Source organism: Podarcis melisellensis (genome assembly GCF_964234715.1).
Source record: "Podarcis melisellensis genome assembly, chromosome: 13".
Lineage (NCBI taxonomy): Eukaryota > Metazoa > Chordata > Lepidosauria > Squamata > Lacertidae > Podarcis > Podarcis melisellensis.
In genome coordinates, this window is record NC_138545.1 from 19,318,474 (window position 1) to 19,344,443 (window position 25,970).

Here is a 25,970-nt window from a genome sequence, read left to right on the forward strand (position 1 = left end):
AAGTAAATCCTATTGATTTCAGTGTGAACGGAGTGCAGCAAGCTTAGCCTCGTTAGCACAACCCAATGTGCTAAAATGTAAAATGCCTGCTACAATGGATATAATATTCCCAGTTATAAATGCTGTTAGATTTGGGGGCTGTAAGGGGAAAACCCAATCATGTAAAAGTGTTCTGGCAAGTTCAGTTTCCCATGTCAGATATGTGAAATCAAGACTTGTTAGAACCAACCTGTTGTGCTCTGAGGCTAGGGATGGAGGAGATGCTATTCAGATTGCATTCAGGACCAAATATATCATATGCGCATTTTCCAAAAACAACGTGAAAATCAAAACACATTCATCCTCAAAATTGTTTTTGGGGGGAGGGGAAATGTGTTTAGGAGAAAGTTGCATGAATTTTCAGGAGGATTTAATCCCCCACCCCTGCAAACTGCTGCAGAAGTGTGGAGAACTCGGTTTAAGATTGGAAAAAATGAGAGACAGAAACCCCCAATGGACAGATGTTTCCATCCCTATCTGAGCTCTGGGCCTCCACTACCTCTGCCCTTGGGCTATATCTGAAGTTTACCATAATCTCAATCGGATTTTTCCTTTTTAAAAAATGCAAATCTAACAGAAAGAAAGAAGATACTACTACTACTACTACTACTACTACTACTACTACTACTACTAATAATAATAACACCATTGCTAGCTCACATTAACAATAAGACTATTCCATAATTTAAATGTATAAATTAAATACAGTATAGGCAGTCCAAATATCCAGAGATATCAAAATGAAATTGATGATTATAAGCCATGAGTTTGAATACTGGCGGGAGGGGGGATACTGTTTGTGCTTTTGGAATATATGTCTAATATTTCCCCCCTAAGTGCACTAGAAGTACTTTCGCTTCTTGGAGGGGTGGGAATAATATTGAGGCTGTTCTGAAATGTCCAGTGCTTAGGGAATTGGGATCAAACAGTTAAAATGATAATTGACCCTGGTGTTTTTAATGTGGTTGTCTCGTCTTAATATTTATGCACTGCATTGAATTGTTTTGTGCTTTTCCTCTGTTTTTGATCACTCCACCAGGCCCTTGTGTGGAAAAGTAGGGTGTATTGATATATCTTTCACAGATATTCCCCCCGTCTTGCTATCCACCCCCCCATGGCCTACTTGACACCCTGGCTCCCCTTATGTCCTCTTATTCTACCTGCGAATAATGGGCCCCGTGTAAGTACTTTTCATTAGATGAGAAACCAGTGAATTAGTTCAAAGCTCAGACTTAGCTTCTGTGTCTCTCACTGGTAACTTAATTCTTCTGAGTGGAGTTTTAGCTTTGCAAGTCTCTTATCTGCTGGGGGGGGGGGGATAGAGGAGGAGGGCAGTGGCATGAGGAGGGGCTCTATAAAGGCTTCCAGGCAGAGGCCTTAGCAACAGGGGTGGGAGGAGGATGGGCAAGGGTGAAGGAAAAAGCTCTGCCGTGACACCTTAAGCCCATTAATTTCTCGGTCGCCAGGGGAGACGATGCCTCTCTCCGCATCACCAACGGATTTGGCAAATTGAAAAGGAAGGAGAGGCAGGAAAAGCACAAATCCCGCCTGCCCACAGTGTTGGGATACCTGCTGGCAGCTCGGTTCCGCTGGGTAGTAAAGAGCAGATGCTGGCAAAGGAGAAAAGGCTCTGACGGCTGAGGCAACGCTACCAGATTTCTGGGGAGGGCAAGACCCGATTCATGTTTGGTGACTTGGTGGGCCCAACTTGACTCCTTCCATTGTACGCTCCGGCTGGAATTAACGTCCACTTTTCCATCAAGACCTTCGGATCGCCTTCCTAACAGAGGCCTCTGAGGTGGCCCCTTGGGATTTTCGTTGGCCTCCTAAAAGAGGGCCTAGATGATCAAGGTTGCATCTAAATCTGTTGTGCGGCAACGTCCATGATATCTAGACCACCGGCCTCTATCTAGGATCACCTCCATCCTCCTTCCTTGACTGCAAAACCCCATTCCGGACTGCTCTCCCTACCCCCATCCCTTTCCCATCCGCCAGAGCCATCGCAGCTGTGGAAATGGCCTTGCATTGGGCGTTGCTCTGCCTCATCTTCTCCCCACTGATGCCGGCCACTGAATACGGCTTGCCCAAATTCATCTGCAGCCCTATGCCTCTGGATATGGACAACGGCTGCCAGTCAGCCAGCCAGCAGCGACACGGCGCAGGGGCTAACAGCGCAGGGAATGGGCACTGGGTAGGGACTCTTGAGGAAGCCAAGGAAACCATCCTGCACCTGCGGGAGACCGTGGTGCACCAGAAGGAGACGATCTTGGACCAGCGGGAGACGGTGCGGGAGTTGACGGCCAAGCTGAGCCGCTGCGAAGCCCATTCCCGGAGACATGTTGGGGAGCACCATGGCGGTCACCATGAAGAGAACCACAGCCATGGGCATGGGCATCACGAGGGAGTCCACAGAAGCCACCACGAGGGTGGGCATCGGACCCACCATGAGGATGGTCACAGGGGACATCATGAGAATGCACACCAAGGCCACCGCGAGGATGGGCATCAGGGTCACCATGAAGAAAGTCACAGGGGACACCATGAGGCTGGGCACCGAGATCCCCATGAAGGCATCCATGCCCGGGAGAACGAGTACCACCATTTTGGGCAACGGGAGCACCATGAACTACAGGTGGGGCACAGCAACCACGATGCCTTTCGCAAGGGGGCAGCCGCTGCCAACACCATGGAGGACCCACCCAAGGAGACATCTGGGGTGAACCAGATGGAGAGGATGCTGGAATCCCTCAAGGAGAGACTGGAGCATCTTCAGGTACCATGTCTTGTGCATCAGCCACCTCTTCTCCAGAAAACTATCCCTTATCTTTCCCAGTTATGCTTTCTTCTCATATTTGTCCATCTGTTCCTTGTCTACCCAAATATTCACCACCCAAGTTTGCCTCCCATCCCTCCCTCCTTTAACGTGATCACAATAAACAACGGCAGGCAATGCTCCTTATCCCCACCTTATTTAACACACAACCCTCTATAAATCCAATGTCCAAAAACATTCCCCATACTGCCAGATACACTTTCTCGCATCAAGCTTTCCTGCCTCCTCTTCACATCTGTGAAGTGCACAAATAGATTCACATGGCTAAGTTGTCTTAGCCATTGGGATGATTTTTGGACATTGCATGTGAGAAGCAAAATTTAATATTTTGACAGTTTATTTGAAACACATTATTTCGCTCAAAGAATTCTGGGCACTTTAGTTTACCCCTCACAGAGTTACAATTCCCAGCAACCCTTAACAAACAACAGTGCCCAGAATACTTTGAGAGGTGCTTTAAAGCTATAGTGAAGACACGGCCTATGAAGCTACCCCATCACTACCGACAATATCTGAATGGGGAAAACCACAAATTCAGGCCAGTCAGTACTCCCAGGGGACACCTAGCTTGCCTGTAGTACATGTGAAAAGGATCTAGGGGTCTTAGTAGACCACAGGTTTAACATGAGTCAACAGTGTGATGCAGCAGCACAAAATGCCAATGCTATTCTAGGCTGCATCAACAGAAGTATAGTGTCCAGATCAAGAGAAGTAATAGGACTTCTGCCTTGGTCAGACCCCCCACCCAGAGTGCTGTGTCTAGTTCTGGGTGCCACAATTTAAGAAGGATGTTGACCAGCTGGAACATGTGCAGAGGAGGATGACCAAGATGGTCAAGGGTCTGGAAACCAAGCCTTATGAGGATGGTTGAGGGAGTTGGGTATCTTTGGCCTGGAAAAGAGGAGATTGAGAGGAGATAGGATAGCCATCTTAAAATATCTAAAGGGCTGTCACACATGGAAGATGGAGCAAGCTTGTTTTGTCCTGCTCTAGAGGGTAGGACTCAAATCAATGGCTTCTGGTTACAAGAAAGAACTTTCTGACAGTAAGAGGTGTTCAACAGTGGAATGGACTCCCTTGGAAGGTGGTGGACTTTCCTTCCTTGGAGGTTTTTAAGCAGAGGTTGAGCGGCCATCTTTCATGGATGCTTTAGTTGATACCTTGCACAGAAGGGGGTTGGATTAGATTAAGCTCAAGGTCCCTCTATGATTCTATGAAATATTTTGGATCTCATTTCTTAAGGACGCCGTTGTAGACTGATCAACCTACCTACATGTCTATTCATCCATCTTCTGTAACAGAGGCCTTCATCAGGCAAGATGCTGCACAAAGCAGTGGATAAAGGAGGATATTCTCTGTCTTAAGGCAGTATATCTCCTGCTTAAGCCATATCGATCAGGTCCTGATTCTTCCTACGCTGTAAAATCTCTAGAGCTGGATCATCTGTAGCTTGGATCTCATCACAGTTTCTATACAACTTTACCCTTTATGTCTGGCAGAAAAATATCTGAATTGACTCCATTGAAAAAAATTGCGCTGAAAGTCATTTTAGTAAAGAAAATTCTCTAGGTGGATTTATATCTCAGTCATCACTTCTTGTTGCAGTCATCAAGTGAACAGCATGCGTTTCTGGCTTTATCACATACGGTTGGCCACCATTCTTTCAGTTAAGAAGTGATCCACCCCACACCCCATGTTCCTATCCCTTGAGGGAGCCAACATCTGGCACTCCAGATGTTGTTGGACTGCAGATCCCATTATCCCTGACCATTGGGCTGTGCTGGCTGGGGCTGATGGGAGCTGCTCTAAAACTATAGTATGGTGTAAACCCATTGTCCCTGTCCCAGTCTCTGTTGCAAGAGAGAAGAGATTGCCTTCTGCCACCTTTGTATTAAACTCTCTAAAAATAGGCAGAGATTGCAACTGAGTCCCCTTTTAATCTTCTTTTCCCTAGTCTAAACATACACAGTTTCCTTTACCTTTCTTCATACTGACTAACACACTTTCTAAACGTTTGGGTGACATGCTGCTTTCCTGCCCTCAGGTCCATCTCCCACCCCACTTTCCACAAACACCCTGTATTCCTTGTCTCTCCCATCAACATATCTATCTCAGCAGCCAATGTATCTCCTTCAGTAAGGAACTCCTTTTCCTAAGCGCAGGGATAAATGTAGGTGAAATCTTCGTTAGGACTCCGTAATGGTTTGGTGTCAGTGGTCTCTCTGCCCTTTGCTTCCTGAACTTATCGCAAATGACCACTCACTCACATGTACTCTGTCTGTCTATTTCCCTCCCTCCCAATGGCCATATGTAACCAGAGACAGAAAATCATCTTGTTTTACTTTTACAAAAGTGAGGTTGATGTAACAGAACCAACAGCTTGCACATGATACAGCACAAACAATGATTCCAGTTGAAGTCAATTTTCTGGTTCCAGTTGAAGTCAATTCATTTCTTTTTACAAGCTCAGTTTATCCAGACAGGTTAGCACTCAGCTATCTCAGTTCCTGCAAATGAGCAGGTCCTTTTAGAGGCATTTTGGTCTCAGCTGGAAAATGGTCTTCATGAGCCTTTATTCCCCCACACCCCAACACACAAACCTTGATTTCCCAAAGTGCATATCACACCAGCCTCCACCCTGAGACCTACCACACCTCCAAAGAAAGGAATAACATGTCAACCAAGCTCCAAAATCGACAGCTGGGTGAAACCTTTATTGGGGACTTACCACAAGCCTTTAAATTTTCCAGACGTTTCCAGGCGTTTTCAAAATTGGGACCTTGGTTGGAATTCAGTGTTGCGCTATGACAAGCATGGCAGCATGCAAGGTGGAATGACCCCCCCCACCCCGTTCCCACATGCACTGTTCTGGGGGTTCATTCAACCCCCTAAAACAATATTACGGAGTGTATAGGAGGAGAGGGGAGAAAGTTCCATTGCACAAGCAACATATTGCCTGATTATTTTGGAGTGTTTTCCCCCCTTATGGATCACTATAAGTTATTAATGAAGTTCAAAGGTTTCTTTTCCCTCCCCATCCCTCCTTCTTCTGACAACAGCCAAAACTACTGCCAGGGTGGCAGCATCACTCATCTAGGCCTTAGGAATTCTTTCTGACCGTCCTTTCCTCTCAAAGGCTATCCCTCACCTCACCTTCCTCGCAGGGTTGTTGAAGCAAACAATAATAATATGTGATGAAGGTAAAGCCTGTACCGACCATGTTAAATTGGGCCTCTCTCTCACTTTGCTCCACATTGCACATCCCGTACCTTACAATTGCGTCCCCTCGTGTGGAGCAACTGCAAGATCTCCCAAAACGGCTGTCGGACGAGGGATAACAAATAGGCCAGGAAGACAGGAGAGAGGAAACATACAAATGGATTCGTGGAACGCAGAGGTGGATCGATGGATTATTAGATGCATAGGAAGGTTGGAAGGAAAGCAGGATAGATGAGACAAAGGAGGATGGGAGAAAAGATGAGATGGAATGAAGGACTGGCAGATGTAACACTCAGGCCCCCACTGCAAAAAGGAACGCAGGAGGTCATTTGGTGCTGCAACATTTTTAGGGGCACATAAATAATAACGTTTATACAATCTGAGAGAGCATCCTCCTCCTCTTCAGGGACAGGTCAGGAGTCATTTAAGATGGCAGAATGGGTCTTGAGGACACCACAGAATGGCACTTCCATTGAAGACTATGTGCTGCCTATTCTCTTAGTGTCCCCCTCCCCACTTGCCTCCCTGACCATCTGACCTGCCTCTCATGCTGTGCTCCACACCTTTCCATGCCTTCTCTCTTCACCTTCATAGCTTTCCCCTCACACACCACCTGTTAATTATCCTTCGGAGGCCATTCCTGTACAGGTCCTGCCCTTTTTTTCTCCTGTGCATATCTGGATTCCCACAATATGGCTCTCATTCTGTCTGGGGTTATATGTGGACACATACACACCATACATTTAAAGGACATTCCCCTCCACCCACCCAAAGAATCTCGGGAATTGTACTTTACTTATCACAGAATCTACAATTCCCAGCACCCTTAACAAAACTACAGTTCCCAGGATTCTTTGGGGGGAAGTAGTTGGATTTAGGTGTGTTTTAAATGTATGGTCTGTTTGCAGCCTACGTGGGAAACAGGATTAATTAAGCCTTCAAAGGGGGGGGGATTGACTGGTTTGATTTTAGACAATGGCCCCTTCAGGCGGGAAGTAAAATTATATGGGGGTAATTTGGATGGCAGGATTCCTTCATTTCCTGGACAGAGAGGTATAATCAGAAAATAATACTAATAATGGAAAGAGGTAAATCTGGTTACAGATAGGTAGCCGTGTTGGTCTGCCATAGTCAAAACAAAATAAAATCCTTCCAGTAGCACCTTAAAGACCAACTAAGTTAGTTCTTGGTATGAGCTTTCGTGTGCATGCACACTTCTTCAGATACCTCAATTCTTCAGATACCTCAATTCTTCAGATACCTGAAGAGGTAAATCTGATGAGTTTTTGGCATTTAAGATCTATGTGCTGGCTCAGGCATCTGATAGTGACTAATCCCAAGCTTTTGCAGATATTGTTGTATTTCACTGCATTGCTTTTAATGGGAAAATGTTTATTTTGCTGTGAACTACCCTGAAAGAAAATTACACAAAGCAGTGTACAAAAATAGTAAAAGCACAGAACAATAACAATACAGTGAACTGCCCTGAGACCTCTGGGTATAGGGCGGTATATAAATTCAATAAATACTACTACTACTACTAATAATAATAATAATAGTTCCACCACACATTTTCCTGTGCAGCTGAATCTGAATAGTGGTACAAATTCTTCCTGGGATATGGCAGAATAATATATACAATGGATGGGGAGCCTATGGCTCTCCAGATGTTGTTCCTGGAGGATGTTGTTCCTGTCATTCCTGACCATTGGCCATGCTAGCAGGGGCTGATGGGAGTTGGAGTTCAACAGTATCTATGGGCTATGGGATTCCCATCCCTGAAATAGACAATCAAGCTACTCTAGGGCACACAGCTTACACTGGGTGGGGGAGACAGTTTACCTGTTATTTATCTCGACTCAGTAGGGTACAAGTGGGAGAGTCATACAAGAACCAGGGAGACAGATTGAAGTCCCTACATAGCCACAAAGCCCACTAGGTTACAGGCCAAAGGAACATGCCTCCCTTGCAACGTCCAACCCATCATGGAAGGAAAGACAGTAACTATCCCACCCTAGTTGCCCAGTAGGGTCAACTGGGTTGGGTGTCTGGGCTTACTTACCCTGGGAGCTGAGTGGAAGTGGGCACCAAGCTTAGCTCGGTGGCTCTGTTTCTGGAGCGTATTGTCTGCTCTGCAGGGAACTAAGGTAGGGAAAAAAGCAATGTGTCTCCAGTCTCTCTCCCCCTCCCACCCGCCAAATTGTGCAGGTCTCGCACAAGCTACAAAATGATTTTCTGTTAGTCAGCTTTAAAGTTTGCTTATTTTTCAACTTCCAGTTCAATGTGATTTGCTCTAGATAGAAATAGAACACAGCTGTACTTTGAGGTGACACTACCAAGTGGCCAAGTACTACAAATATTACGAACACGATAAGTCTTCTTCTTCTTCTTCTTCTTCTTCTTCTTCTTCTTCTTCTTCTTCTTCTTCTTCTTCTTCTTCTTCTTCTTCTTCTTCTTCATCCTCTTGTTCTTCTAGCTGTAAGGAGTCCATTTCAAAACAGGATGACGTTTTTATTTGGTTAGAACTTTCCTTTATTGTTTTCAAATAAGAAAAATACGTCCAAAATCTTTCCCCAGAACTCAAGTAGGACAGGACTGACAGGTTTGGCAGCAAAGCAGCAAATAACTGAGAGGTCGCTCTGGGCGTTTTTCATGGGCACTGCCAACTTTGGCAACCCTGTACAACCTGAGGCTCAGTAGTAGCAGAGCACCTGCTTTGCATGGAGATGCCCCCATGCTCAATTCTTGGTATCTGCAGGTAGGGCTGGGACTGAGGTACACACGATGACCTCTGAAGCACATCCCATGCACATTATTTTCCCCAAAGAATTCTGGGCACTGAAGTTTCCTCCTTAAAGAGTTGCCCGTTCCCAGCAACCTTTAGCAAACTAGTGCCCCGAATTATTGATGGGGAGGGAAATGTGCTTCTAATGTGCTTTAAAAGTATAGCGTGTACACAGCCTAAGGCTTCTTTAAGTGGATGACAGCTCTAATTGCTAGTGTTGTTGTGATTATTTAAAAGATCTTCATCCTGACTTTCCAGTGTAACAAACCTCAAAGAGATTTGTCGCTCCCATTGAAACAGTGTAAAACACCCACCAGACATACATTGACAAGGGCTAACAGGACATGGGACATTTGTTTAGGGAGGTAATTCTCTAGGAGAGGTTTTTCCACAGTGGAGGCCCTAACCTCCAAAGGGCAGGGCTATTGGGAAGAGGGTCTCAGGTGAACATCCAATTGATGGGCAGCTACAAATGGTAGAAAGTGGTATTTTAGATGTCCTCAGCCTAGGCTGCTGGGCCAGAACTGCACTTGCAAATCAGGATAGAAACCAAAGTCCCTGAGGTATGAAAGCAGCTTCTGTTGTGTTGCTATTTGTTGCTATCAAAGTGTTGGTGCTAACCTTTAAAGCCCTAAACGGCCTCAGTCCAGTTTACCTGAAGGAGTGTCTCCACCCCTATCGTTCTGCCTGGACACTGAGGTCCAGTGCTGAGGGCCTTCTGGCGGTTCCCTCGCTGCGAGAAGCCAAGTTACAGGGAACCAGGCAGAGGGCTTTCTTGGTAGTGGCACCCGCCCTGTGGAACGCCCTCCCACCAGATGTGAAAGAGAAAAACAACTACTAGACTTTTAGAAGACATCTGAAGGCAGCCCTGTTTAGGGAAGCTTTTAATGTTTGACAGACTATTGTATTTTCATATTTTGTTGGAAGCTGCCCGGAGTGGCTGGGGAAACCCAGCCAGATGAGCGAGGTATAAATAAATAAATAAATAAATAAATAAATAAATAAATAAATAATAATTAGTTGTTTTATATTTATAAAAAATTTATAACTCATATTTACAAGACCCATAACCTGGGAAACAGCTATCATAAAACCATGATTAAAAAAACAATAATGACACCCTACAAAAAAACAACAACCCGCACCCAAATTGCTGGATAACTAATACAAAACATGTAAGAATTTCCTACTGAAATGCATGTCAGAACAACATTGGTTTCAACTGATACTTCAGGCATAGAGAGATCTCTGTCCTAGAGGCAGGTAATTTCATAGCCTAAGCCAGTGGTTCTCAAACTTCTTTCTCTGGGACACATTTTCAGAATAAAAAAATTGCTCATTGCTACACTTTTTTTTTTTAATTGATAAGAAATGCACTGGAAAACAAAAAGAAACGACTCCTAGCAGTGCTTGATTTATAACATAGAGAACAAAATACTTTCTAATATGATCACGGGGCATCCAGAAAGTATGAAACAATGCAAATATTCTGCAAATAAAAAAGTATATATTGATCCTATACTATACTACACTGAAATGTTTGAACATTTCTTAGATTGTCCTTGAATCTTCCTGCCACACTCTTTGAGAACCACTGGCCTGAGCCCATTTTCTTCAACTTGGGGGATCTAGGTGTCCTTGGACTACAACTGACCATTGGCTAAGCTGGCTGGCTGGGGATGATGAGAGTTATGGTCTCAACTGATTTGGGAACCCAAGGTTAATAAACATTTATCAAGGGGCCACCACTGAGAAGGCCCTTTCCCATGCATCTATCTATTGGTCAGTTTTTGTGTGGAGGAATTTTGTGTGGAGTTTTTGTGTGGAGGAAGGGAGGAATGCAAAACAGGATTCCTGTGTTTTCTCTTAAAATGTTCAGTTTTTCCTGTGGAGCTAGAATGCACAGAAGCTAAGAAAGCCAAGATATTTTGTTTCTCAAAAAGAGCAGAGGCCTTCAAAATATGTTCTGAACAGCACCTTTGTACGTGGTTTTATGATTCTGCTTCGTACGTGGTGGCTTTTACAGAAGAAGCCTTGAAACGAGGGACAGGACAGTTCTGCCACCATCACTGTGGGTGGGAATAGAGATTACTAGAGCATCTGAGGTGTTAACCTGAGTGCAGTGACTAAAAATAATTCTGCTGCCCTTTTCCCTCGCTTTCCCCCTTCTTAATACGTAAGCAAGAATTAGATATCCAGGAACACACCAAACTGGAGGTGGGGTACAGTATCAAAGTTGGTGGGTCTCCCAGTTCAGGCTTGTGGGCAGGGAAGGGACTGTGGGAATTGGCAGTAGTGGCTCAATATATTTTGCTTCCAGAAACCGAACCCAAATGTCTTCCTCCCAGCCCCCGGCCCCATTCGAGAAAACACCTGAGAAAGTCTTGCTGCATCAGTCAGACACCACTTCTTGTCCCCCTCTTGGTGTTGCCTGAAGCAGTTTGTCACACTGCTGTGCGGCAGGGCTGGCCGGGTAGCTAGTGCCACGGATCTGTTGACCCGTACCTGGGAATAAGTTCCATTGAAGTCAATAAGGCTTACTTTTGAGTACACACATGCAGGATTGAACAGTCAATGAACTGTTTGTTTTATGTAGGCTGTGTCTTAGACAAGGCCTGACGCATTATTATTATTATTATTATTATTATTATTATTATTATTATTATGCCACTAGAGTGTATGGTTGCGTACACAACATACATTTAAAGCACAAATGTACACAAGAATCCTGGGAACTGTATTTTACCCCCAGCAGAGCTGTAAATCTCAGCACCCTTAACAAACTACAGTTCCCAGAATCTTTTTTGGGGAAAGAATGTTATTTAAGTGTGCTTTAAAATTTAAAGCTTAAATGTATGGTGTTTATGCAGCCAAAGTCATTTAAATAACAACGAACAAGCAACACAGGTTCCTTCTCTGTGGCACTTAACAATCTAAAACTCAACACAAAGAAGATGGAGGTGAAAGTCACAGGAAGGCCATGTGTTTAGTTTGGTTATACATTCAGCAGGGGATGAGAACTAATAGATTGTGAAGAAGGTTTCACAAAAAAAGTAGCTTTCAGGAGAAGAAAGATGAGAGTGGCAACAGAAGTGTCCTGGTAGGAAGTTCTGGGGTTTTGAGGCAGCAAGAGAGAAGTGGCAGAGTTACAGAATTAATGGTTGACACGTGTGCCCGTCTTGCCTTCACCAGCACAATCGGAACAGCTCTGTCTTCTCCACGTCCCTGCGCGATGCTCTCCAGAAAAAGATAAGCATCTTGGAGCATCAGATCCATGAGAAATCAAACACCTCTGAGCATCACACGGTGGGTGTGCCAACAGCAGCAGGACTCAGGCACAAACACGTCTCTCATGGGCACAGTGTTGAGAAAGGTGAGTGGCAGTCACACACCAGGTGTTGTCAGGGTCAGGGTGGGGAGAGGGAGTTTGGTCTTGAGACAATGGGGTGGAGGTGGAAGGAAGGAAGGAAAGAAGGAAGGAAGGAAGGAAGGAAGGAAGGAAGGAAGGAAGGAAGGAAGGAAGGAAGGAAGTCATCTTCAAGTATCTGAAGGGTTGTCACAGAATAAATTTGTTTTCTGTTGCTCCAGAGAAAGGGTAGTCAATGTTATTGGAGCACAACTCCCATAATTCCCCCTGACCACTGTCCATGCTGACTGGGAATTGGAATCTAAAAGCTGTCAGGAGCTCATCCTACACTCGAGTAGGATCCTGGCAGAGACACATGCCCGACTGGCATGTTCTCTCCCTCCTGGTCAATTGTTCGGGAGCTTCAGAAGCTTTCTTCAGCCCGAACATCACAGTGAACGATGCCAACAGACATCGGCACACTTAGGGATTTGCAGAGTCTGCGCAGCTTGCGTGACAGACCCCAGCAACTCAGCATTTTGGCTAATCTACTTTATTTACATATGAACACACACGGCACACTGCAACATGGCTCCCTCTCTCTCTAGCATCAGACAGCAAAGAGAAAAAGGACAAAGGACAATAGTCCCACTTCACGGAACACAGTAACACAAACATCCTTTCTCTGTCACTTCCCACTCTGTGGACTCAAAACATATACCGTCATGGAATAGACAACAATCCCATGACTGCAATCATGGAGCAGGAATTCTAACAAAAACATGTGGAGGTCACCACTGCGCTGGCAAACCCTGCTTCAGAGCCATGCTGGCTCTGAATCAAGTTTGTGTGAGTGGGTAACCTTTGGCCCTCCAGATGTTGCTGAACTTCAACTCCCCATCACCTTTGCTCACTGACCATGTTTGCAGGGGGTGATGGGAGGTGTTGTTCAGCGACATCTGGAGGGCCAAAGGTTCCTGCTCTAAAATCAATTTCTTAGGCAAATAAATTTATCAGCATGTGGACAATGGAATAAGTGGATGTCATTATTTAGTTGGATGAATCATGATCCAGTCAGAAGAGAGATGGGTGGAAGGATGTGTGGAAGGAATGACAACACAGTGGATTCGTAGATCGGTAGATCCATGGGGAGGCAGAATGAAAGATGTTGGGATGGATGGCTCAGTGACAGAACATTGAAAACATGGCTTGGTAGATAAAAGCAGTCATGTGTGGCTCATTGGCTGGTTCATTGGTTGTGGGATAGAAGGAAACAAAGATTTTTTAAAAAACCACAAAAACCACAAAACATAATTTTCAAATACAACAAAAAGAAACATAGATATTTTTTTATGACATTGTCAATAATATATTCCATCAATCCTAAATTAAATGTGTGGATAACTATAAATAGTCCATATGTACAGATAGATACCTAAAATGAGACTGGCAATTATAAGCCATTCTTTCAAACACAGAAATGACAGTAAGATCTTCAAACCACTGAGTAATATCTACTGGAGGCTTGTCCTTCGAACCTTATAGTATAAGGCTGTGCCCATAGCATACATTTAAGGCACATCCCCTGCAAAGAATCCTGGGATCTGTAGTTTTAGCCTCGCAGGGCTACAATTCTCAGCACTCTTAAGAAACGACAGCTTCTCGGGAGAGGGGTTGTGTGCTTCAAATGTTTGGTTTGTATGTCCATTTTATGGGCTCTCAGAATCTACTTGTCCATCTGCTGTATAGGTGGATGGAAACTTTAACAGCCATGTGAACAGATATGACTGGATAGACCATGATGAATGGAGATGGACAGCTAAACAGACAGACAGCAGAGTGTGATGGATGAATGCTGTTGTTGTCCATTAATATTATGTCAGTTGCACCATCAGTGTGCATGGGGCTTTACAAAGAAGAGGTACCTGCCCCTAGGAGTGTACAACAGTGTAAAAACCCAGTACAAGTAAGTCCACAGAGAGAGTGGAGGGAGGAGTCAACTAGGAAATTGTGCATGGCATTTCTGGTGATCAGGCATAGTTACAGTTGGTAGGGGGGAAGATGGGAATGGATCAAAAGAGTATTTGGGGGGCGGATGCTTGGTAGATAAACTGGGCAGTTAGCAGCCGATGGATGGACAAACCCAATTCCCCTCCATTTCTCTGTGTTGGCAGCTCAGTCCCACATCTCTGATCCCCTCTGTCCTCCAGGAAACAAGGTGGAGAAGCAGTCTGAGGACTTCCGGGTGGGCTTCCCCCTCCGCACTAACTACATGTACGTCAAGGTGAAGCGCACGCTCCATCACGAGATCTTTGCCTTCTCCATCTGCCTCTGGCTCAAATCCAGTTCCGCACCAGGAATGGGCACCCCTTTCTCCTACTCTGTGCCAGGCCAGGCCAACGAAGTGGTGCTCATCGAGTGGGGAAATAACCCCATGGAACTGCTGATCAATGACAAGGTACGGGAGCAAGGCCAATCTGGTAGCTTCCTGAGCTGGGTGGCGGCGGTCAGATATGTTGCGAGACTCACTGTGAGGCTTTTGTGGGTGAGCTAAGAGTTTGGACCCTGGGTGACAATCTGGAGGCAGAGAGGGAGGATGTGTCAGAAGGAAAATGAACTCATATTGATTTACATATATTAGTAAAGGTAAAGGTAAAGGGACCCCTGACCATTAGGTCCAATCGTGGCCGTCTCTGGGGTTGCGGCGCTCATCTCGCTTTATTGGCCGAGGGAGCTGGCATACATCTTCCAGGTCATGTGGCCAGCATGACTAAGCCGCTTCTGGTGAACCAGAGCAGCATACGGAAACGCCGTTTACCTTCCTGCCAGAGTGGTACCTATTTATCTACTTGCACTTTGACATGCTTTCGAACTGATAGGTTGGCAGGAGCAGGGAGCGAGCAACGGGAGCTCACCCCCGTCGCGGGGATTCGAACCGCCGACCTTCTGATCAGCAAGCCCTAGGCTCTGTGGTTTAACCCAAAGCGCCATCCGCGTCCCTTTTCTCACATATATATTTTTCTCTCATATATTAGTAACTTTGTATTAATGTAACATTTTTATAGGTAACGGTGTATTTTTGTAATATTTTGTCGAAGCTTTCTTTTGTTGTTTCAGTTTTCTGTACACCGCTTAGAGATATTTTCTAAATATATGAAGTGGTCTAGAAATCAAATAATCTAATACGTTTGAAGAATGGCCACCATGTTCATGTTTTTCTCTGTCTTGCCTGCCTTTTGGGTTACAATAAATAAAAAAACAAAAATAGTTTTTTATGATCACTTGGGCTGGAACAATTCAGTGATGTCCTGCCAAATCGGAAGAGGGCCCAACAATAAATTAAAGAGAAAGAAGCCTGCCTTGTTTGCCATTTCAAGCCTTCTGGACTGGGGTTCTGGGATATACAGAACAAAATGAATTCTTCACAAGGTAGACAAGAGGGGACACAGACAGGGGATTTGCTGAAAAGGAGAGATGTACAGTAGCTATAGATACCTTGACGTTTGCATTAGAATATTCTGTGAGCTACATCCTCCCGTACCCAATTCTGGTTTTGGAATAAATTGTGTCAGTTGAACAAACCTTGGCCAACAAACATCCATTCATTCACAATTACAGCTACAACTCTAGAGTCCACAGCCGCATCGTGTCTTTATTGGAACCAGCCAAAAAGTCCCAGCCATGTGGCAATGTTTTGAGTTTCTCCATAGCTCTTCACCAGATGGGATATCACACAAAGAGACAGACAAGGAAAAGTTTGAAACAAAAAGTACACAACTAGATGTTGTAGCCACGAAGTTGCCATTTCCAAGATGCATATTGCAAGCTACACAGCTAGCTTAGTTTTAGATAAAAATCTTCACCCCACCATCCTATATTGCCTGATGAAGTGTTCTGGAGAACTCAGAAGTTGCCACATTGCTGTGATTTTTTGGTTGGCCCTAATACAACCTTGATGGCAGAAAGTGAAGAGGAATTAAAGAACCTTTTAATGAGGGTGAAAGTGGAGAGCGCAAAATATGGTCTGAAGCTCAACATAAAAAAAAACGAAGATCATGGCCACTGGGCCCATCACCTTCTGGCAAATAGAAGGGGAAGAAATGGAGGCAGTGAGAGATTTTACTTTCTTGGGTTCCATGATCACTGCAGATGGTGACAGCAGTCACGAAATTAAAAGACGCCTGCTCCTTGGGAGAAAGGCGATGGCAAACCTAGACAGCATCTTAAAAAGCAGAGACATCACCTTGCCAACAAAGGTCCGTATAGTTAAAGTCATGGTTTTCCCAGTAGTGATGTATGGAAGTGAGAGCTGGACCATCAAGAAGGCTGATCGCCGAAGAATTGATGCTTTTGAATTATGGTGCTGGAGGAGACTCTTGAGAGTCCCATGGACTGCAAGAAGATCAAACGCATCCATTCTGAAGGAAATCAGCCCTGAGTGATCACTGGAAGGACAGATCGTGAAGCTGAGGCTCCAATACTTTGGCCACCTCATGAGAAGAGAAGACTTCTTGGAAAAGACCCTGATGTTGGGAAAGATTGAGGGCACAGGGAGAAGGGGACGACAGAGGATGAGATGGTTGGACAGTGTTCTTGAAGCCACAAACATGAGTCTGACCAAACTGCGGGAGGCAGTGGAAGACAGGAGTGCCTGGCGTGCTCTGGTCCATGGGGTCACGAAGAGTCGGACACGACTAAACGACTAAACAAGAATTAAGATATTACCCCATTATGGACTTGGTTTCTTTTTGACAACGTTTGCCTTTTACGTGTCTTGAAGTTCAGCTTGTCCTTTGGCCACAGCCTTCAGCAAAGACCTCAGAAGGGATATTGAGGAATGCCTCAGGATTCCATTGAAACTGGATCGGCAAAATATATTGTGCTCCATCCTGCCTATCCTCTCCCACTGTATTGATCTCCCTCCCAAAAACATTGGAGGTGAGGCACAGAGAGATATTCCCAAGGATAGCTGTCTGGATATCAGCTATAACCTGCTTCTTCTCGGTCCAAGGCTGTGCAGGTTCAACATAGCTGGTGCCATTCAGATCACGATACACTTATTGCAGCAATACTCTTAGGGCTCAGCATGTTTGCTCACCCCACTTTAACCTTTTTTCTCTGCAGGCCGCCACATTACCTCTGGCCATTAATGATGCTAAGTGGCACCACATCTGTGTGACCTGGTCAACCCGGGATGGCATTTGGGAGTCTTACCAGGATGGAGTCCGGAGAGGGAGCGGAGAGAACCTGGCTCCCTGGCATCCGGTGAAGCCTGGGGGTGTTTTTGTACTGGGCCAGGAGCAGGTAAATAGCTCTCAATTATTACTTATAGAGAGCCATTTCTGGTTCCTCTAAATCTGGGATGGGGAATACGTAGCTCTCTAAGTGTTGCTGAATTATGCAGTGCCCCAAAACATGCTTTTTTGGGTTCTGTGCAAGCATGGCTCGGAAAAAAGTGTCTATTCTGGGTTGTGTGATCTCACATGGGTCATGTGATCTCACGCAGTTCACGTGACTCATGCAGGAGCTCAAGCAGAAAGATGTGTGTCCTGGTTTGGGGTCTTGAGATGTTGGAAGGTGTGTTGTCATCCTTGACAGTTGGCCATGCCAGCTAGGGCTAATGAGAGCCAGAGTCAAATTCATGGAGAAGGCCACAATCCCTGAAGGCTATGTTCTACCTCCACTCTCAGAGGCAGTAAATGCTTCCAAATATTACTTGCTAGAAACCACTGAAGGGAGCACTGCTTCTGCACTCAGGTCCTGTTTCCACAAGCATTTGGTTGGCCAATGTGAGAACTGGAAGCTGGACTGGATGGGCCCTTGGCTTGGCTCAGCAGGCTCTTCTTATGATCTTATGGAGTCCAGCACCACACGGAGGGCCACAGATTCTCTTGCCCTGCTGTGTGTTCACTCTCTTTCCCCACTCCTCTTCCTACAGGACACTCTGGGTGGCCGCTTTGACGCCACTCAAGCCTTCATTGGGGAAATCTCAGATTTCAACATGTGGGGCCACATCCTGACACCAGGCGAGGTTTACAAGATGGCTACCTGCACCAGCTACGCCGGTGGCGACATCATCAACTGGGCCGAAGCCTCCATGGAGCTTCACGGAGGAGTAGTCAAGCTACCATTTAATGCCTGCCACTGAGAGGCTACGAAGGAAGAGGGACTTCTGGGTTCTCGAGAGGAGAGGGTGGGGCTGGGCACGAGCACCCCAGGATTTTCTGGAGGGACAAAGATACCTAGTGGTTTTTTGTTTGTTTTTTATAAAAGAGGGTAGGGTTTGGAAAATAATGGGGACCTTTCCATTTGGGACAAGGGTACTCCTGGATCTCTTAGGAGAGGGTGGGGTGTATGTAGCCAAGTTTTGTGCAGGGGGATCTTCGGATCTGGAATCTAGCATGCCTGGATTTTCAACAAGGGTGCCTGATCAAAATTTTACCTTTAAAAAGTAAGCAAACATTTGGAGCATTGATGTCTGTTCTGTTGAGGTAAGGGACTTTTGTCCCGACTGTAAAATGGCGCCATCATGTTTTGGAATGGAGCACTTCCTTTATATGTGAAGTAAATGGAAATGACATTCTCATGGTGGAACATAAAGGTAGATGCATGTAAAATAGAGAAGACTGCTTATATAGGTCTTTTGTAAGGCCTTATTAGCACAGTATTGGTTCCTTGGGAAGATAATTGGAAATAGTCAGATTATCCAATCTCTGGCAAACTGAGTTTCCCAACCATCTCTAAATCTGTTTTTAAATAGTAGCTTTCTTCTGTTGCCTTTGTGAAATATGCTTGGCAGGAATTGGAGGGAAAGTTAGGTACTTTTTTTTTTTGTCTTGGAGATCTCTAACACTCCCTCCTCAGTTCAGAAGACAAGATCTTGTGTTGTTGTTTTTTACTAAACTAAATAGCCATTTGCGAACTCAGCTTATCTGCTTCCTCTAAACAGGAAGACCTCCGTCCTTCATCCCAGACATACTGACCAATTAAATACACCCTACACATCCTATTAGGAGAGTTAAAGTTCTGTGTGTCAATCTTAGCCCTTCCATGAATTATCCCAAAACTTGGTGGAGTCCGCTTCTGGAACCATTGTTGATTTTAACATCTCCTTTCCGCTCCTAGGGAACAACTTCCAGGATCTAGGCCTTCCTATAAGATTTGGGGAGGATCTGTAGGAATATTTTGCTCTCTTTGTCAATATGTATAAAACGTGTGCCTCTACACTGATGCTTCTCTCCTTAGGTGGATTCACATGACCATTTTTCTAAAGGTTTTTAACCCACTTCCACTAGTTTGCGTATCTTAGGCTAATTTGTAAATATTTCAAGATACCTTCACCAATTATCAAGAAAATCAACTGTTTGAGGGAAATTATTCCAAATGTGTAATGTAGACATGGGCTGAATGAAACACAAAAGCCATGGGCCAAAGTCTAGAAGCAAGCTGATATGTGGGTTGATGGGATTCGGTCAGATTCTGGAAACACCATAAATCCATAATGCACATCACCATAAAAGCATATTTTGTTGTCGGTGGCAGCTCAGATTTTGATGTGCTGTGACAAAGGGAATGACTGGTTGCTACATTTGCTCATATATACAAACTCCAATTCAGTGCTTCACCTTCTCAACCCTCATTACAGTTGACACTCACAACATGCACATTAGAACACAGGATCATGGATGACACAGACCAGGTAGAAAATAAGTGCTTGGTCACATGGAGAATGCCATGAACTACTCTCATACACACATTCGACACAGATTAACTGCAAAAACACAGTATGTGCTGGAGAAAAACAATGGCAAAATGGTTGTACGGATCTGTATTGATTGTCATTTTAGTAAATGTAGGGTAATATATTGGACCCCTCCATTATAAATAGAAGGAGGAATACAACTACATTGTGGATAAGAGTATAAAAGTGAGGTGCAGTTCAAGAGAGCAGGTGTGCCTAGAAGCAAGGATATCCAAACTCTGGAGGAGACTGCCTACACCAGGTGTGGGGAACCTTTGCCTGACCACCCCAATACTGGTGAACTACAACTCCCATCACCCCTGGCCATTGACCATGCTTGCTGGGGCAGATGGGAGTTGTAGTTCTGTAGAATCAGGAGCGGCAAAGATTCCCCACACCTGATTGGGACTGCAAGGGAGAAAGGGCTGAAACAGATGTGATGTTGGAATTAAATCATTTTGAAGCAGCTAGCTTTATCCATTGCAGATCTACAGTAATGGCAGATCAGGAATATCTCACATCACATCTGTTTTGGCTTTCAAGGGAGGAGCCTAGAAGCCAGAAATCCTAGCTTTGTTGGAATCAGTGAAGGATGCAGACCAGAGTTTTAATGTTTGCTCCAAATAAACACCAAATGTCTTCTCTTGTGTATGTGTGTACATATATATATATATAAACTTAGCATAGGTTTTTCTATCACTCTCTCTCTTTGTAAATACTGGTTTTTTTCCTGGGCTTTGATAGCGTTCATTTGTGGAATGGGTGTAGCTACATGGGGGTATGATGTTAATTGTCTTGAATTTTCATACTTCAAACTGGATGCAATAAACCTGCCAAAGAAACTGTAACCCTTTCCCACATGCTTTTTGGTCTTTGCCTTTAAGACTCCAAAAGTTTCTTTCATAACACACATTGCATCTAGATAGCACTTGTCCAAGACCCCAGATATTAGCTCATGATCAAACTAGACCTTGACTTTCCTCCACATTTCTTTTAAATACAGTGGTACTTTGGTTCTCAAACTTAATCTGTTCTGGAGGTTCATTCCAAAACCAAGATATGCTTTCCCATAGATTAATCCATTCCAGACTTTTTTTAAAAAAAACCTAAAACAGCAATTTAACATGAATTTTACCATCTAACAAGACCACTGATCCATGAAATGAAAGCAATAAACAATGTACTGCAGTCACACAATCAATCAATCAATCAATCAATCAATAGCTGAACTGGGCTCCACACAGTCACCAAAACAAAACAAAAAAGCCACAGAAACAAAAATGCAAAATAAATAGCAGAAACAGACCTCAGTGTAACATTCAAAGCGGAAGCGTAACATTCAAAACGGAGCACGTTTGGCTTCTGAAAAAAGTTCACAAACCGGAACACTTACTTCCGGGTTTGCGGTGTTTGGGTTCCAAGTTGTTTGAGTACTAAGGCGTTCAAGAACCAAGGTACCACTGTACAAGCAGTTTTAGCAGGGCTGCTAGGCTGAGTTCCACTCAGGGTGGGGGAGATGCCGCATTTTTTCTCCAGGAATTATTTTCCAACCTCAAAATACCCCTCCCCAATACGCTGCTCTTAAAATAGTTCTTAAGAGTGAAGGGAAACCTCTGGTTTTTCTCTTGTTGATGGAAAATCAGATGGTGTAGGTGGGCAGGAATGGACCAGAAAACCAGCTGGAAAGGGTTAAGCACCCCCCCCCCCATTCTGCTGTTCTCAGTTGCAGCCTCTGAAGCTTCTTTTTTACTTTTCAACTTGCTTTTGCTGCCTCCGAGGCTGATTTTCAGGGGTTTTTTAATGTCAAAATTATTGGGGGAATATGTTATCCCTATATTGTGGGTATGGAGGCTGCAAGTAAGAACTGGACATGGACACACAAGTAAGATTATGACCAAGGGGAGATTTGAGCTCGCACCCAGATTTACAGCTCATGCTTTTAACTACTGAATGTCATTTACGGTGTTTGACAGTTGACTACCTTTCAGGGAGAGAAGAGTGTATGCAACCCTAATTGCATTTCAGCTATCAAATACTGAATACCATCCCTAATATACCGTCAGCTAAGATGTATGGAACAGAGATATGAAATATTCAGTCAACGTTTGGCAACGCAATGCAGTTTTTGACCCCATCAGCTGAGCAGATGGGAGATGTTCCAGGAACATGTGTGAATTGCTATGGAGGGAAGAATAAGGGTATTATGAGCAATTGCTAATAATGTTCAGAGAATATCCAGTGGATATCTTGCATCAAAATTCTCAAGGGGAAAACCTGAGAATTTCATTTGGAGAAAAGTGATTTCAGCATTGCTTTGGCTCGTGTCCAGGCAGGTCATTCACTTGTTCTTGATCTCATTAGCAGTGGCTCAGGCCAGATCTGGCCCCTCAGCTGTGGGATGGACATGCAAGGTCAGCAGAGCAGCAAAGTATTAATAGCCTCAGGAAGGATGCATTAGTGACCCCGAGGCCAATAGAGAGATCTAGTCTGGCTCCAGGAAGCAGGGCAGGGGGTGGGGAGAATGGCAGTATCTTGCTTCCGCTTCTCCACAGCAGGCTGGTCTCAGGAGCTGTAGTTGATGCCCACCCTAGATATTATCTGACATTTTCCCTTTTCCTTTCCCAAATCAATATAATGCCTGGACCCAAAAGGCTCAGCTCAAATGCAAAGTGAGCAGTACACATGGTTCTTCTCTGGCTCAGATTTTCAACTGAGCTGGAGAAAGTTCAATCTGATCCAGAGAGGAATCTGTGTCCCCACTCATGGGCCACACCCTCGAACCATATTGCACAGAGCTGGTGTTCTGTGAAAGTCCCCCATCCTTTTGCCTGATGCGTTGCTATGCAGAGGGCCAACACCTGGCTGAAAGTAAACCCTGGAATGGCTGTTTCTCAGAGGCTGCTTCACAGCAGGGAGGTAGGAGAGATTTTCCTCCTTTCTCCCCGTTTGTTGCTACTGGAGTACTTCGAAGCACCAGTCTTCATAAGAGAGGATGGAGGGAAGAGATCAGTGGATGGGTGTGGTGAAGAGGACTGGGTTGATACATAGGAGACTCACCCCAAATTTGGATTTGGAAATAAGATGAGCTACAGTGGTACCCCGGGTTAAGTACTTAATTCGTTCCAGAGGTCCGTTCTTAACCTGAAACTGTTCTTAACCTGAAGCACCACTTTAGCTAATGGGGTCTCCTGCTGCTGCTACGCCGCCAGAGCATTTCTGTTCTCATCCTGAAGCAAAGTTCTTAACCCAAAGCACTATTTCTGGGTTAGCAGAGTCTGTAACCTGAAGCGTATGTAACCTGAGGTACCACTGTATTCCCCGTTGTTGTTTTTTTGAATGGGGAAGAGAGTGGAGCTCACCCATCACGATGCCAGAGAGGGGGTGAGGTTGTACATTTGCTGGGCCCCCAAAACCAGCTTACTTTCTCAGTTAGATCCCAAAGGAAGAGCTTGTTCTCTCAAGCTTTGATTCAAGGGTGGTAAACCATGATGTTGCTGGACTTCCAACCCCCATCGTCTCTAGACAATTGGCAATGCTGGCAGAGGCTGACGAGAGGTGAAACCCAATGATATCCTGTGGGGCCACAGGTCCCCCAGTCCAGCCCACATTTAGTTGCACTCACTGTTCCCCAGATTGGGAAAAATGATTCATTTTCTCCCAACTGTGTGCAATTGCTCCATCTTGGCTCTATCAGGATCAATTAATACTAATAATAAAGACTGCTGCAACACATAGACAAGTCTGCAGTGTTTACATATCATCCAACGATGCATACATTAAAATTTAAATAATAATTAACATTTTTTTCTTTTTTAAAAAAGAGACATCATCATAATAAAAGGAAATGGATTTAAAAACAAGAAAAAATGCCCACTTTTCTTTCTTTCTTGTTCTGGAATAGGTGGGGGCTGCTATATTGCCCCCACTCCAGCAACACAGGTATACAAATCCACAATGAGAAGTTTGCCATGGGAGGGGTGGTAAGAGTAAAATTTTACCTTTGATATTGCTGTAGAACTAGTCCTCATCTTTCAATTGCACCAATTCTTGGCGGTGCCAGAGCTATCATGTGAATAGCTTCTTGTAAAAGTCAAAAAATGAGATGATTTGGAGGCGGGATGAAGATGGGGAAGAGAGAGAAGCCTTCTGCAAATGATGCTGGAGAGAAAACTAGCTACAAATGGCCAGAGAGAAAAACTGGGACTCAGAGCCAAACTATCAGTGACATTAAATGCACCTTTATAATTAATATGCACTCTTTAAAAAATGCAAACAGCCACGGTGATTGTGGCGAATAATTATTAAGATCGCAGTAGGGCAGGAGGAGGAATTGAATATTTTCCTTTTCTTGCTGCAGTCATTAAAATGTGCAATGGGAGCTGCCATCCGAATGCAAACAGCAGCTTGAGAGGCACAATTTTTTGCCAGGTGATGTGTCAAACTCCCCCTCCCTGCCTGCTGCAATCCTGATAATTATCAGCACCCCACTCCAGAGTAGCTGATATTTGCATTTAGAAAAATGTGCCTGTTCAATGCAGGCACATTTAAAGTCAGGAACTAAAAGGGGACTATGGCAAGGCAGTGAGATCTAACAGGAAAAGGGCTGTAAACTTGGAATTTCCTAGAATTGGGTTCTAGTAGTATAGAATACAGGCTTCTAGGATTTCGGGGAAGAGTGGGTGACTGATGACAGCTGCTAGGATCAAAATTTCCAGGCGCTTTGGGAGCAATGAAATAATTTAATTGTGCAAGGGGAATGGCCTGTTCAGCAGAAGAAATGTAAATATATGCTTCCCATAAATTTGGAAAAGTTGAATTGAGAGAATAAAGACGGCTGGTTTGCCATCTTTAATATCAAGTGACCCGATTCAGACAGTCAATGACACATAATTTCTATAAGTTCTAATTAAACTTGGCCCTTACCAGGTCAGTTACACCCAAATGGAATAGCTTTCCCTCTCACACACCCATATTAACTGAAAATTAATACCAAACCGTTTTCTTTTCCTTGTCCTGCCTCGAATCCTTTTGCCTTTCTTCCATATGGAAGGAATGGATCTCACTGTGACTGAGACCAAACTACATCCCTTTTAAATCTAGGATGCCTCAAACCAGATCTACCTATGTTTCAAGGATTTAAAATGGCCGCTGTCCTAAAAAAATGCACTTCATCCCTGGCTTGCGGGTAATGGAAAGTTTAAAATGCTCACAGCAGAAAAAGACAAGGCCACAGTCCTGTTGCAGTCGAAGACCTTTGCAGGCTTACAAGCACTTTGCAGCAAATCTCACCAGGTCTTCGCAAAGGAGTTTATAAACTTTTGCTGAAATGCGCTTCACGTGGCTCTAGCAATCACACCTCAGGACTGTAATAAGTCCTGCAGGAACCCAGCTGCCATACCCAAGGGTTTGCCTGAGGCAAGTTAAGTGGTGGAAGACGAGATTTCTAGTTAGAGAGTTGTGGGACGTGGAGGTACAATGTCCCACCCAATAATTTAGAGCTTTATCTGGTTAGAAGCTGTAGAAGCTAGATCTTCAGCACATTCAAAAGGTCACTCTCTTTTACTCCTGGTTATATGGAAACATCACATCCTGGCTTCTGACCTCATCAACCACTTATTTGGGTTTGACTTCCTGCGGCAGGTATTGGGGAAGGTGGGGAATATCCAACACTGAACCATCCCGATTTTTCAGCCACGAGAGGTCAAAGTGTATTCAGGGAATGCTCATCTGTTTTGCGTTATGGAAGAGCCTTTTGGTTTAAGACAGGAGTCCTAACCTCAAAGTAAACCGTTTAGGTAGGGATGGGATGGGGGGAAGGAGAGAGAAAGAGAAGAGGGTGTTGCTTCAAATTTCAGTTCATTCAAGGCAGAACTTTGGCATCAACCACTTCCACCGTGTTGTGTCGTCTCAGCACAGGAGATGCCTTCTTACAGAGATCGCTGGTCTGAAGTCAAAGTTCCCTATCAGATTCCTCTTTCAAAGGTATGGAGACATTTGGGACAGGGAA

General features: G+C 44.6%; 1 protein-coding gene across 1 annotated transcript; it reads left to right on the plus strand.

Moving 5' to 3' along the window:
- Positions 1-1,548: 1,548 nt before the first annotated feature.
- LOC309355273 (neuronal pentraxin-1-like) lies at positions 1,549-22,262 on the plus strand. The gene is made up of 5 exons (XM_081885986.1): positions 1,549-2,812; positions 12,069-12,249; positions 14,433-14,680; positions 17,347-17,526; positions 18,161-22,262. The coding sequence occupies exons 1-5, from the start codon at positions 2,054-2,056 to the stop codon at positions 18,368-18,370; spliced, it is 1,578 nt and encodes a 525-aa protein (XP_081742112.1). The 5' UTR covers positions 1,549-2,053; the 3' UTR covers positions 18,371-22,262.
- Positions 22,263-25,970: the final 3,708 nt, after the last annotated feature.

Coding starts and splice junctions, on each gene's coding strand:
- LOC309355273 (XM_081885986.1), top strand. CDS start 2,054: ATGGCCTTGCATTGGGCGTTGCTCTGCCTCATCTTCTCCCCACTGATG. Junction 12,250..14,432: donor TGGGCACAGTGTTGAGAAAG/GTGAGTGGCAGT, acceptor TCTGTCCTCCAG/GAAACAAGGTGGAGAAGCAG. Junction 17,527..18,160: donor TTGTACTGGGCCAGGAGCAG/GTAAATAGCTCT, acceptor CTCTTCCTACAG/GACACTCTGGGTGGCCGCTT.